Below are 14,365 nucleotides of genomic sequence, written 5' to 3'. Positions count from 1 at the left end.
CAGCAAGCATCAGGGAGCCAGCCCATCGCAGGTATACACAAATAGGACAAATCTAGTAGTGCCAATTGACCTAACCTGCATATCTTTGGGCTGTGGGAAGAAACTGGAACATCCAAAGGAAACCCACATTAGACACAGGGAAAACATGCAAACTCCACAGATGTTCTCTCTGTGTACTTCTAGAAAGCAGGAAATGTCCACTTGTAGGCACTAATAATATATGTATGTCCATATGACTCATTATTCTCTGCAATGATTATAGTGAATTAGCTGAAACAAGTAATTCTGAAAGAAATTGTTTTTAACTTCTCAAAGATGAAATCAAGAAAAGCAGATTTTTATAATTGTAAAGGACTTTCAACATATTATTAATTACATTTTACAGTACAATCCACTTTGTAAAATGAAGCTACCCTTGAGCAATTAACTATTTTATTATTATTTTGTATTGTTAAATTTATATACACATTTTGTAAATAGCATTTTTAAGTCAAATTTCTATTCAGTTACCCAGTATCTGTAGCAAACTGCTAGTTTTCTTTGGTATCATTTATGAAGAATTTTACCAAATATATACCTAACATTAACTCTTTGAGGGCTGAATAATTTGGTTGGAAAAACACAGTTTTCCGAAAAGCTCACAAAGCTGTGGTTTCACCCAAAAATCAACATAAAATGTCTATTGCACGGTTTGCTGGCTGCCAGGCTGTCTTCACATGGCGGGGGGCGGTCGCAGTGCATCGCAATCTACTTTGTACCTCTTGTCAATGTTACCATAAGTACATCGGTTACATGAATCTGTTCAGCAACACGATCAGCTGGGGACCGATCAGCTGATGCTGATATCTCACATTTGTTTTCGACCACAAAATTGGAGTCCGACAATTCAGTCTAATTCAGAGGTAATATGCAAAACATCGTCCACAGAGTATTTCATAGCTTTACGTATTCACTTCGATGTCAATGCCATTTTTGCTGGTATTTGTTCCTTGCAGGGAATCTCGGTCAAAACCAATGAAGCTAACTTTTCTTCTAGCAAAGAGAGTCCAACTAAAACATAACATTACAGTTGATTACCACCCTCAACCCCTTCTTTCAACAAAAGCCGACATCCGCCCTGAAAGAGTTAAATGCATACATGAATGTGTGGTACAAAGTAGACATTGCCTAGTTTGCTAGACATTTAGTGGCACACAAGGCCTGTTAAGACAGCAGGCTTAACAGTGATACAGAAAGCAGTTTGCATCCCAATCAGCATTCCACAATGAATTGCTGAACTGCAGCTCGTACCGAACTTTGATAACAAATGTGTTGTCATAAACTGGGAGTCCTAAAACCCACAAGTCTCAAATACTTCCAAAAATTGCCCTTTAGGGGTGATTACAGTCAAAACCCCAATTAGAAAAATAAGGGGCCTTGAAGAAGCTTTATATAATAAAAGATTTATTTTATCAAAAAATGCTTGGTAGCTCCAGAAGCTCCATATTCCACAAAAGGAATTGCCAGAGAAGTCAAAGCAATTCATAGCAAACACCATCCCAATACATATTCCTAAGGTAAACTCGAGAACAGAACACAGATTCAAAACTCCAGGAAATTACAATAAGCACAATGCAAAGCAAAACACAAGAAAACACTCCACTCCCTAGTGTATTCAAAATGAACCACCAGGAACTATGGAAGGCCCTCCAATATACACATTGGAAGGCAGTTCTTGGTGACAATTGGCTGGTGGCCCCGTCTCTTGAAGAACCACTCCTAAAACACATGGTACATAACTCAGGCTATATAGAACCATAGAACATAAACAAAAATAAAGAATGAGCATTAAGTACATAAATTAATGAATAAAAAAAAATTAAAAGATTTTTAACATGAACTTCAGTCATGACCTTCAGAGGAGGAACTCTGGCTGATATATGACAAGCATAAATGAGAGTTGAGCTGACACCACTGCACAGGCACCTTTAGACAAGAGACGACCAAATGGACATTCGCCTTATGCTTGTGACAGTTAACTGAGCCTGCCTGTATGTGATGGACAAAATGTCACTTCTGTTAGGAGACACTGGTTCTGTAACTGTGTAAGAAACCTTGATCCAATTACCAGAGAACACCATCCTTTATGACTAGCTGGATTTATCTAATCTGCTTCTTTTGGAGACCTAAAGGTTAACAGTACCATCCATTCATCCATTCATCCTATTCCGCTTATCCGAGATCGGGTCGCGGGGGCAGCAGCTTGAGTAGAGATGCCCAGACTTCCCTCTCCCTGGCCACTTCTACTAGCTCTTCCGGGGGAATCCCAAGGCGTTCCCAGGCCAGCCGAAAGACATAGTCCCTCCAGCATGTTCTAGGTCTTCCCCAGGGCCTCCTCCCGGTTAGACGTGCCGGAACACCTCACCAGGGAGGCGTCCAGGAGGCATCCTGATCAGATGCCCGAGCCGCCTCATCTGACTCCTCTCGATGCGGAGGAGCAGTGGCTCTACTCTGAGCTCCTCCCGGGTGACCGAGCTTCTCACCCTATCTTTAAGGTTAATGATACCTTCTGTCAAAAAAAAAAAAAAAAAAAAAAAAAAAAAACTGCTGATCTGTTTGTTTGCTCATTGAAGATACAAAAAATAGACAATGTAGTCTCTTCAACAGCTGAAAACTGATTACCCACTTTGTCAAGCTAATATCTGTTCCAGTGACTGAACCCATTCAGAGAAGACTGAGGAGTAGCCATTACTTGTAGAAGGGAACTTCAGAAACAACAACTATGTTGTTGCAGAATGCACAGCAAAGAGCCTAATACAGTAATCCCACGCTACTTCGCGGTTCACTTTTCGCGGATATACGACTTTGCGGATTTTATATGTAAGCATATCTAAATATATACCGCAGATTTTTCGCTGCTTCGCGGATTTCTGCGGACAATGGGTCTTTTTACTTGCTTCCTCAGTTGGTTTGCCCAGTTGATTTCATACAAGAGATGCTATTGGCGGATGGCTGAGAAGCTAACCAATCAGAGCATGCAGTTAAGTTCCTGTGTGCTGCTGATTGGCTCAGCGACGGAGTATTGCATTAACCAGGAAGTCTCATCTCACTCATTCTGCATTAACGTGCTACTGCTTCAGGGGCCGTGTCCAAGCACCAACAGAAGATGCAAATGATTGCAGAAAAGGTAAAAGTTTTGGATATGTTGAAGGAAGGGAACAGCTACACCGCTGCAGGACACCGATTCTTTTTATTTAAAAAGGAGGAAAAGCATATAAGATCTTTGCAACAAGGTCGATGACGTCATGACCGCCTACAAGCTGCAACGTGTACTTTGCTATACAGTAAGTGTAAACTTATCTACCGATTTCATATTGCTTAGCAGTTGTCCCTGTTATTAATAGAGTAAATGGTGGGTTGTAAACAATACAGGGAGGGTTTAAAAACGTCCAAATACATGTTAAATAATTAAATAAATATGGTGTCCCTACTTCGCGGAAATTCAGTTATCGCGGTCGGCCTTGGAACCTATCTCCCGCGATAAGTGAGGGATTACTGTAGAGCTAAGAAAGGCAGCATAACTGCACATCACAGACAAAGGACAAGGTAAGAAAAGAGAGAGTGCATTTCAATAAAAGAAATGTCCTCCCCTTAAACCTGAAACAACAACAGGAACAACTCCATACATCATCGGACATCATCCTTAAAGCCTTGATTTTGTAAAACTTTATCTGTATCAATATAAATTAGAACTATAAATAGCCAGTAAACAGCCAGTCTCTTCTGTGGAAACCTTCAAGGGGGGTGAATGCTATGTATAGGCACTGTACAGTAATCCCTCGCTATATCGCGCTTCGCCTTTCGCGGCTTCACTCCATCGCGGATTTTATATGTAAGCATATTTAAATATATATCGCAGATTTTTTGCTGGTTCGCGGATTTCTGCGGACAATGGGTCTTTTAATTTCTGGTACATGCTTCCTCAGTTGGTTTGCCCAGTTGATTTCATACAAGGGACGCTATTGGCAGATGGCTGAGAAGCTACCCAACTTACTTTTCTCTCTCTCTCTCTCTCTTGCGCTGACTTTCTCTGATCCTGACCTAGGGGGATTGAGCAGGGGGGCTGTTCGCACACCTAGACGATACTGACGCTCGTCTAAAAATGCTGAAAGATTTTCTTCACGTTGCTGCCTTCTGTGCAGCTGCTTCCTGAAGCAACATGCTGCACGGTGCTTTGCATACTTAAAAGCTCGAAGGGCATGTATTGATTTTTGCTTGTTTGTTTTTCTCTGTCTCTTTCTCTCTCTCTCTCCCTGCTCCTGACGGAGGGGGTGTGAGCTGCTGCCTTCAACAGCTTTGTGCCGCGGTGCTTCGCATACTTAAAAGCCAAACAGCCCTATTGATTTGTTTGCTTTTCTCTATCTCTCTGACATGATCTGCTCCTGACGCGCACTCCTTTGAAGAGGAAGATATGTTTGCATTCTTTTAATTGTGAGACGGAACTGTCATCTCTGTCTTGTCATGGACCACAGTTTAAACTTTTGAAAAAGAGACAAATGTTTCTTTGCAGTGTTTGAATAACGTTCCTGTCTCTCTACAACCTCCTGTGTTTCTGCGCAAATCTGTGACCCAAGCATGACAATATAAAAATAACCATATAAACATATGGTTTCTACTTCGCGGATTTTCTTATTTCGCGGGTGGCTCTGGAACGCAACCCCCGCGATGGAGGAGGGATTACTGTATGCCATGATTGTTAAATACTTTATTTTGAAAAATGGCACTTATTCTTTAACTGAATTTTGAATGTTGATACAGCATTTGCATATGTGCGTTTTAAATGTCAAGTTTGTTTTTTAAGATAAGAAATTAAAAGCAAGTCCTTGGGTGCCAAACTAACTTTATAATCTCTGAGGTTATTGACTTTTTTTTTAAATTTTTTTTTTTTTTTTAACTATTTCTGTAGTACTTCATTCTTTTCATTCAGGTTGTTTGTTTTCTTTTTTGTGGTGGATGAGCATTTTCATGCTGTGTGTGTCATTTCTGTGTTTGTGATCCCTCATGACATTAAATGGACCATAGGAAGTATAGCATTCTGATTGTTGCTTTACCTTATCTTCAGAATGAAAAATAAGAAACCTGAAAGAGAAGGTCTGTTGTGTTTGTTTACAAAACTGAAACTAGAAGTATGTACTGCTATAGTTTGTTTTTGGATCTTGTCCAGCTTGCCCTTTTCCTGAGCAACAGCTGTTTTAGTCCAATGAAGTGTCCATCTCCCTGAGCAGTGGCAACCTTGTCTTACTGAGCAGGATGTTTTAATTTTTGTGGCAGTTTCAGCCTACTTTGCTATTTGTTTGTAGGAAATTATATGTCTCGGTAAACAGTGGCCATTCAGTCTGGATACACCATCTGCCACTTGCTAAGTGACAGTTTTTGTTAAGTCAGTTGTCAAATAATGCCACAGCTGTTTTTGTTTTTGTGCATGTATTTGTTCATCAAGTTAGTTCTGGATTTTATACTTAGGATGGTTGCTACAAGTATCTGTTGTCTGTGCATGTAGCCAATATTAGGTGCAAAGCAATACACTTACCCCACAATACAATTTATATTGCTGTTTAGGCTTCATGATATAATATCTTCACATTATGTAATCTTCATGAAAGAAATTTATTGTTGTTTAATGTTACTTATTCGAGATCTATAAATCAAAACATTACAAAATAAATTCAAATCAGTGTGAAAAAACACAAGTTTTAACTTACTGTGTTTTGTAAGCTTTATCTTTTGTATTAAAATAGAATAGTCTTAAATATTGCAAGGAACACAGAAATGGAAAGACTAAGGCACACACCAAATCACATTTAAGCCCAAGAACTGCCGCTTTTAGCCATGAAAGATCGTACTCTGAGAATCGGCACCTTCCCATTGTTACAGCAACAGTAAACGCTTCGTAAAATAGCAGACACCAACCGACCGCTGTCCATGTCTAATCTTGCGCTGTTCATTATATCATGCTGTTTGTCCAGCATCCCTGATCATCTGCCACTGCTGTGTGTTGTCTCTCTCCTTAGTCCACTGAAGACCACTGTCTTCTGCAAGTGCTTATATTTATCTTATAATCAGAGAGTCTCCTCTGTACTAGTATTCTTGAAGCTTCTTGATGCTTCCTGGGCTTGTTAAGTGTGTCACAAATAATCTCGGGCTTTTTACTTGTTTGGTAGGTCACTATCAATCATGAACTGTTTAATTTTATTGACTTTTATTTACTAGTTTTTTTTTCACAATTTATTTACTCATTTATATATACTGTATCGGTGTACTGTTACATGCAATTATTTATTTCATAATTGCCATTTTTCATTTTTTGGCGTAAATGCTACTCCATAACAATGGCTGCCTTTTTATTTCCTGTTTGGGTCCTGACTAGATCTACAAAAAAGTTGTTATTTCCTTTTAAGAAAACTGACAACACCAACACTCTGCATCCGGCTGAGACATCTCCATTGTGACAAAAACCCCTGTATTCGCTAGGTACAGACATAGCATTGACAGGCATATAATTTAACCAGAAAAGGCAGAAATGGGAATTTGGTTGCTTTCCATCTTCACCATGCTAGAAGACTGCTGTTGAGAGCAATGCAACATCCACTGCTGTACAATTTCTTTTTGCTATAATCTACCTCAGTGTATGGTGTATTGACGTCTTGAGAACTCATTCTCACATCGGCAGCTCTTGAGAGCTGCAGTAGTTACAGTTTGTGGCTCCGTTATTGAGCACATCATGAGAACTGATCCAATGCAATGGTTACTTTCTGCCTTGCAGCTTCCAATAGAGTCTGATTTGAAAACAAGCCTGTGACTACAGTGGTGCATTCATAAAACAATGTTGTGATTTGCAATTCTTGTCCAAAGATGTGACTTAGTAAATTAGAGGAGTGTGTGCATGTTAAATGTCCCAGCCTACCTTCATGTACAGTGTTGTCTATGCTGTATGCAGACAACTTTCACCTAAAAGATCATTGTACAAGTGGCAAATAACAATTCTGCCAAAGTGCAGTCAGTTTAGCTTGTTATACTTTAGCTCTAATTTTTCAATCATATTTGAAAACTTCCTGCTTTTGATGAAAGACATTTTCATTTGCCTTGTGCTTCATTTCAGTCATGTATTAATGTCATTGAATACACTGCCACATTTCATACTGGTAGTACTTTGTATTGTGAAATTTGATACAACAAAAGTTTGTTTCATACCCAGCTGATACCCAACCTAACCAGGCTGTTTAAAATTAAGAGTTAAGAAATAACTGCTAATTTTACTTTTGTTCTGGATGTCCAGTCACTTTCATCGTACTTACCTCCATTTTGCTACTGTGATCGTGTGCATGCTGGGTGACAGGTGATATCGTGGAGCTTGACAATTTAATACTGGGCCATTTGTGAACTGGCACACAAATGTTGTGAAAATAAAGACAGTAAAAAAATTGCATTGGTGAGCAGCTTTCTTTCCTTTGCAAAAGGCATTCACTTAATGACTGAGTTTTGTTTTGCCCTTTAAACTTTCTTGCCAATATCCAGTTTCTTTGTATTTTAACCTAAGCTACACTTTGGAATTGCCCTTGAAGTTCTCACCACTGCCCTGTTTACATCTCCACACCAATTCAACTTAATAAATTGAACCAGACAGTACATTTCTTGTCTTGCTGGTGCAGTTGCTCACTCTACAGGCATGTAAAACTCTCCTCTGTGTGTCTGTGTTCCCTCTGTCTTCTCTGTGCAGCCTATGTCATTTTAGTTTGATCTCAAAGTTGTCTCACATTCTTAGCAGTGGTTTGGGCAGATCTGCTCTAGTAAGCAATTGTCTAATAAAGATGATAACCCTTGTTATGCTTGCACCGAATAAGCATACCTGTGAAGACAGTTGATTGTTCAGTGAAACTTCGCAGAAAACACAAGTCTGAGACACAACGTTAAGAAAAGCAGAGATGCACTATAATATCAGCCAATGGTGCAAGTCAAAGCATTAAGGCAAAAGAGTAAGTCAGGAATGTATCCACGAAAAGCTGTCAAAAAGCATATAGTATATTTTATGGAAGTACTTAATACCATAACAGTCTTGAAACCAAGACATAAAGTGAAAGTGGCTATCTCATCAAAAGAAGTCTGAAAAATAGGTATTAAACAATATATAAAAATATTAAACCTGTAAAGTAAGTGTCTTTCATTAATGGTTTTAATGGGAGGACCAATGACAAAAAGTATGTGAAAAATGGTGCTGAAACAGAGCTGGGTTTGACTATACCAGTATATTAGTTCATCGTGTGTTTGATACCCTGGATTATAGTTTATACTTAATTCTATGACTTTTCTGTATAAAATTTACATTTGTAACTTCAGTTTTCATGCTGGCGTTATTTTGGTTTTGATCTTAATAATATGCATGGGCTTAGGCACTCAGTAATAATGCATTTTATTTATATAGCGCCTTTCCATGCTCAGCTTAACTTTTGTTACTCATAAATAAAGTATTAACTTACATGAGGATTCATAAGAATAAAATATTCCATTATGTCTAAGGAACATATAAATCCTGGAAGTCCCAAACTGACAAGTTGTTACTTCTCATCTTCAAAATGTAAATAACAGATAATGACATTTTGATATTTTAAACTACTGAATTTGTTTTTCAAAAAAAAAAACATGGCAGCACAATTTTAAAGATTATTCCATCTGGCACAGTTGTGCCTACAAGATATGTAAGATGAATTTTAATACTGAGGGAAGTTGGGCAAAAGTTTAAAATGTGTAAAACATACATGTTTGCACATAACATCTAAATGATTTAATGGTATAGTGTATTAAAACAAATAAGTATGAACCTGCCTTTTAAATTTTCTCAGTGATTTGAATTATCAGAAATCTATTGATGCAATTTGAGAAATGTATTTTTTCCACTGTCATATAACCTTTATGACAAAATTCTCATATTTTGCAAATTTGCACAATAACCACAAGATCAAAATTGGCTTTGAATACAGCAGTGTTGCTAAGTGTAAAGGATAGTAAATGTCTAACCAGTATCCTTGTTATTGTTTTACTTTTGGTGATTCTCCAGTAGCATATTTGTGAGAATATCAATTCTGATCAGAGCATCTTTTTAAATGTTTGTCTAATTATAAATGAACGAAAATCACATTTGAAAAATGATTAGGGACGAATCAAATTAACTGGACAGTCCTGTTTCTTTGCTTTATAGGATCCCTATAACATGGAGCGCATTTTCTGGTTGTTTTCTGAAATGGACAATAAGTTAATTAAAGTGATGATGGAGGAATTCCAGTCAACTGGGAAGATAAAATTACAAGACCGTCTCCACTCCAAGGTACAAGATATAAAACAATAACACAAGAGAGTGTTGAAAAAAACATAGTGCCTTTCTGGGATTCAATAACAGAATTGTCCCCCTGTCTAATCAGAGTGGGGGCTTATCCTCTAGCCCACATTTCCAAATATTACACTTTTTTCCTCTTTTCTCTCTTGCACTCACAGGTGTGGCCTCATACCTCTATCTGCTTCTTCAGTATTTTTCCTAACTTTCTGTTATGGTTTACCTGGGGTTCCTTCCCTGGCTTCAGTTTCCCAAACATTTCTTCATTTATTTTGCTGTATTTTGTTATTTAGTTTGATATATTTGTTAATGTTGTTCCGTTCATCCATTTTTAAACCTGCCTATCCAAAGGAAAGATGTGGGGAAACTAAAGCCTACCCCAACAACCATCAATGCCAGCCTATCACAGGGTGAACACACACGCACACACAAGTGCACGCACATCTGAGCCAATTTAGCATGTCCAATCTTCTTAACCAGCTTGTCTTTGGGCTGTGGGAAGAAACCCATGTGGACTCGGGAAGATATTTTTGTTAATTTTTCTTTTTTTTTTTAATTTGTTTTCAATGAAGTATTTTTCTATTTCTAACTATTTTGTATTAATATTATGCCTTTTAGTCCTATCTGTTATTTGCTTCTTTTCTTTGTGTATTGAATCTAAGTTGGTTATTTAAAGGCCAAGGATGCCTTATGCCTGTGCTGAAGCATTAGCCCTTGCTTGTGTTGTTGTCTTCATTTTTTGGATCTTTTTGTATTTTTATAAGTTTTTTGCCTTTGTTTCTGGTTGATTTTTTTTTTTTTTGGCAATATAAAGTGTTCACTCCTTTTGTGGATATTCTGCAATTATGTCCTTTGCTTATATTGTTGTATTACTAGATTCTTTTTCTTGTTAAACCAACTTTAAATTGACCCTAAAGATTGTTTTTTCTTCTTTGAGTCAGTGTTTTCAAATAATTACACTCTCTAAATTGAACTATTTAAGCCTAAAGCATTTTTGAGAGTGCTGGCTCAAAACCAATGATGATTTTCGGACCTGAGACTATTTGAAGTTTTGAAATATTTAGTCGTTTCTTGAGTTTTTCTTGAAACTGTGGACCCCAGGAATGTGACACCACCCAATATCATGGTGGCTTATGCTTCAACTGAGGCCTACTTCCTGGGCAATACCCAGAACTACTTACAGGGTCAGAAATGTTCTCAATAAGCCTTGTTACCTTTTTCCCAGAGCTTCCTCTGTCAGTCCCACATATATAGTATTCCTGCACCTCTGAACCCTAAAATCCATTTAAACAGGCAGGAATAATAAGTGATGTGGAAGCTGCATTTGTTTCTCACCACAGTACAGAGTTACAGCCATACCACATGGGCACCTGTGTTTGAGATGATTCTCCCAGGCGTCTGCTTCACTAGCTTCTCTCTTCAATAGCCTCTCTTTTTCAGAGAACATGGTAACTCTGACAACTGCAGGTTTGTCTGTGTGTTAGTATCCCGGGAAACATTGCATGCTTCCAACTAGGGCAAAACCTTTTTTTTATTATTTATTTATTTAGATATGCATTTCTAATGTTATACAGTTCCCATTGACCTTTTGCACTTGATGAAGCTTTCCCTTTGCCAGTGTGTGTTCTTGGCCAAGTTGAGTTTTTTCAGGCTTGTTATCTGTAATGCCAGTTCCCTGTAACCCTTTTATTTCTGGCATTTACTTTCTCACCCAACAGCCTCTTGCAGTATATTTAGAGAGGTGATGTAGCAGTGTAGTGGTTAGTGCTGCTGTATCACAGATCCAGTGTCCTGAATTTGAATCTGACCCAGTGTTTGTCTTTGTGAAGTTTGCACATTCTCCCAAAGCTGTGTTATGTTCATTACAATTCTAAATTGTAATATCATTGTTTAACACTAGAATCCCTGAAGCCTACAAATAAACTCGTAATCCCGGGCCACCTTACATTCCCTTGCACCTCCTCATCAGCATCTTTTGTTTTACAAATGTGTCGATCAACACTAGCAGTAGACAGCCTGCTATCCCATCCCCCACTGATGCAGCTTTAGTCATACACAAAGTTCTCCCAGCTCATGTCTGTTTCTCTGATTGAGAGGTGCCTGGAATTGTATAGGGTAAATAATATATCGTTATTTGGAACACATACATTTCATGTGTGTTCCGTGTCTACAACGATCTGTGTAAATGTAGGATGACAGAAAATGTGAGGCAAGAAATGTTGAACACATAACTAGAACTGACACTTTTTATGTTCTGCTAATAAATTGGCAAATGCTGACATGAAGTGTATAATGTGTGAAGACTGAAGTCCAAATATCGTCAAATAAACACTTTCACAAAAAACACAGATATAACAAAACAAGTGCACTTTTTTTCTAGAATTTAACCAAAGTAAAAGAAATTGGGATAGGGTACGACACACACACACAAACAAAGATATGTCTGCTTGGCTGGTGCGGTGGTAAGAACTGCTGTCTCCAAGTCTCCAAAGCTTTTCAGTAACTCATGGGAGGGACAGAGGGAGTAAGTGAGGTGACCAGCACAAGCCGGGCGGATCAGGTTGGAGCGGGATGGGGAAGTGGAGATCTGTGTGGGGGTTTTAAATAATGAAAGTAAAGGAAATTTGGCAGGCCATTTTAACATTTAATCCATTTTCCTTAATATCAGCAGTTATACTGTAACTCTGATATAATTGGTTTTAAATATGATATTAAGAGTCTGGTTTTTGATACCAACTTTTAAAAATTTTATAAACACTTGGAAATTTAACATCATGCTTTTGAAATAGATAGATCTTTATTGTCATTGTCACTTTTACAAAGGAACAACGAAATTGAAGGTACAGTCGACTCAGTATGAGGCATAAGAGTTAAAAAGACAAGAGGAGAGAAAATAATAACAAACTGAATAGTAATAAAAGTACTCTACAAAATATACAAGTTGCACTTGTTATATATGCAAATTGCACTGGTTGACTTAAGGTCTGTATTGCACATTGGGAGAATGATATGGAGCAGTTTTATTCTGAGTTCAGGGCTATGATTGCTTTTGGATAAAAGCTGTTTTTAAGGCGGTTTGTCCTGGTTTTCATTGCTCTGTATCTCATGCCCGATGGCAAAAGCTGGAAAAGGCAATGACTGGGATGTGATGAATCCTGTGAAATGTCTATTGCTTTTTTGCGGCATCGGGAGGTGTAGATTTGTTCCAGAGTGGGGAGGGTACAACCAATTGTTCTCTCCGCTGACCTAACGACCATGTGGAGCGCTTTCCTTTCTGAGGAAGTGCAGCTACCGTACCACACACAGTCTGTACGTGAACAAGCTCTCGATGGAACACTGATAAAAGGCGAGGACCAGATTTTTGGGGAGGTGAGAAACAAGAAATTTGACATCACTCATTTAAAATATAATATCGGATTTGTTTTGAAACTTGATATCAAAAAAGAGGGCTTAAACCTATACTAATAAAAGGCAAAGCCCTCACTCACTCACTCACTCACTCACTCACTCACTCACTCACTCACTCACTCACTCACTCACTCACTCACTCACTCACTCAATCATCACTAATTCTCCAACTTGCCGTGTAGGTAGAAGGCTGAAATTTGGCAGGCTCATTCCTTACAGCTTACTTACAAAAGTTAGGCAGGTTTCATTTCGAAATTCTACGCGTAATGGTCATAACTGGAACCTGTTTTTTGTCCATATACTCTAATGGAGGAGGCGGAGTCACGTATCGCGTCATCACGCCTCCTACGTAATCACGTGAACTGAAAACAAGGAAGAGATTTACAGCACGAGTCAAACGCGGGAACGAAGGTAAATGACGTTAATTGTTGAGTGTCTTTTAATACTGTGTAAGCTTACATATTAACACATGTGCAATTAAACGTGTGCATTTACGGGGTGATTTCTCAGGCTTAAAAGCTCGCCTTTTATTAAAAAGGTAAATGCAAACTGTTTTCATTCTGAAGGGCACAAACCACATTAGATTTCATGCTCAACAGTAAGCTCAGCACACAGCTTGGTCATATTACAACCTGAGGGGCGAACTGACAACGTGGTATACAAAGAGATCCTTAACAAATAATTATTGATTCATTTTCCCTCAGTTTAAAAAGGTTTACTTTTCTTCTTAATAAAAATTTTAAAGGAGTAGTTCGCCGCTGCAAAGCGCGGGTATTTTGATATATATATATACTAGCAAAATACCCGCGCTTCGCAGCGGAGAAGTAGTGTGTTAGAGGTTATGTAAACATATATATACATAAACATATATACATATATATATATATATACATATACACATCCACACATATATATACATATATCAACATATATATACACATACAGACACATATATACATATACATATTTGTATATCTACATATATATACACATATATACATATACATACATATCTATCTACACATATATCTATCTATCTATATATATATATATATATATATATATATATATATATATATATATACACATACATACATACATACATATCTATCTATCTATCTATCTATCTATCTATCTATCTATCTATCTATCTATCTATCTATCTATCTATCTATCTATCTATCTATCTATCTATCTATCTATCTATCTATCTATCTATCTATCTATCTATCTATCTATCTATCTATCTATCTATCTATCTATCTATCTATCTATCTATCTATCTATCTATATATATATATATATATATATATATATATATATATATATATATATATATATATATACATATATATATATACATATATATATATACATATACATCTATCTATCTATCTATCTATATATCTATCTATATATATATATAGCTGATTACCCAGTGGATTCGCTCACTGAGTGCAAGAGAAAAAAATAAAATGTATGTATAAAATAAGTTTAATTGCCAAATTTATTTTTCCACAAATAAAGGGCACTTACAATAACATAGAAATCAATATAAACAACATTAACATCATTATCATATGAGAATACGAA

General features: G+C 37.3%; 1 protein-coding gene across 3 annotated transcripts in view; it reads left to right on the top strand.

The window, feature by feature from the left end:
- Nucleotides 1-14,365, top strand: part of thnsl2 (threonine synthase-like 2) — a 95,375-nt gene that overhangs the window by 54,171 nt on the left and 26,839 nt on the right. For all 3 annotated transcript variants that reach the window (XM_051930132.1, XM_051930130.1, XM_051930131.1), the window contains exon 7: nucleotides 9,233-9,358. In XM_051930132.1, the coding sequence (XP_051786092.1) occupies nucleotides 9,233-9,358 (126 nt within the window). The remainder of the gene's footprint in view (nucleotides 1-9,232; nucleotides 9,359-14,365) is intronic.

The sequence above is a fragment of the Erpetoichthys calabaricus genome, chromosome 7 (assembly GCF_900747795.2).
Source record: "Erpetoichthys calabaricus chromosome 7, fErpCal1.3, whole genome shotgun sequence".
NCBI classification, from domain to species: Eukaryota; Metazoa; Chordata; class Cladistia; order Polypteriformes; family Polypteridae; genus Erpetoichthys; species Erpetoichthys calabaricus.
This window is presented reverse-complemented; position numbering and strand designations above follow the sequence as displayed.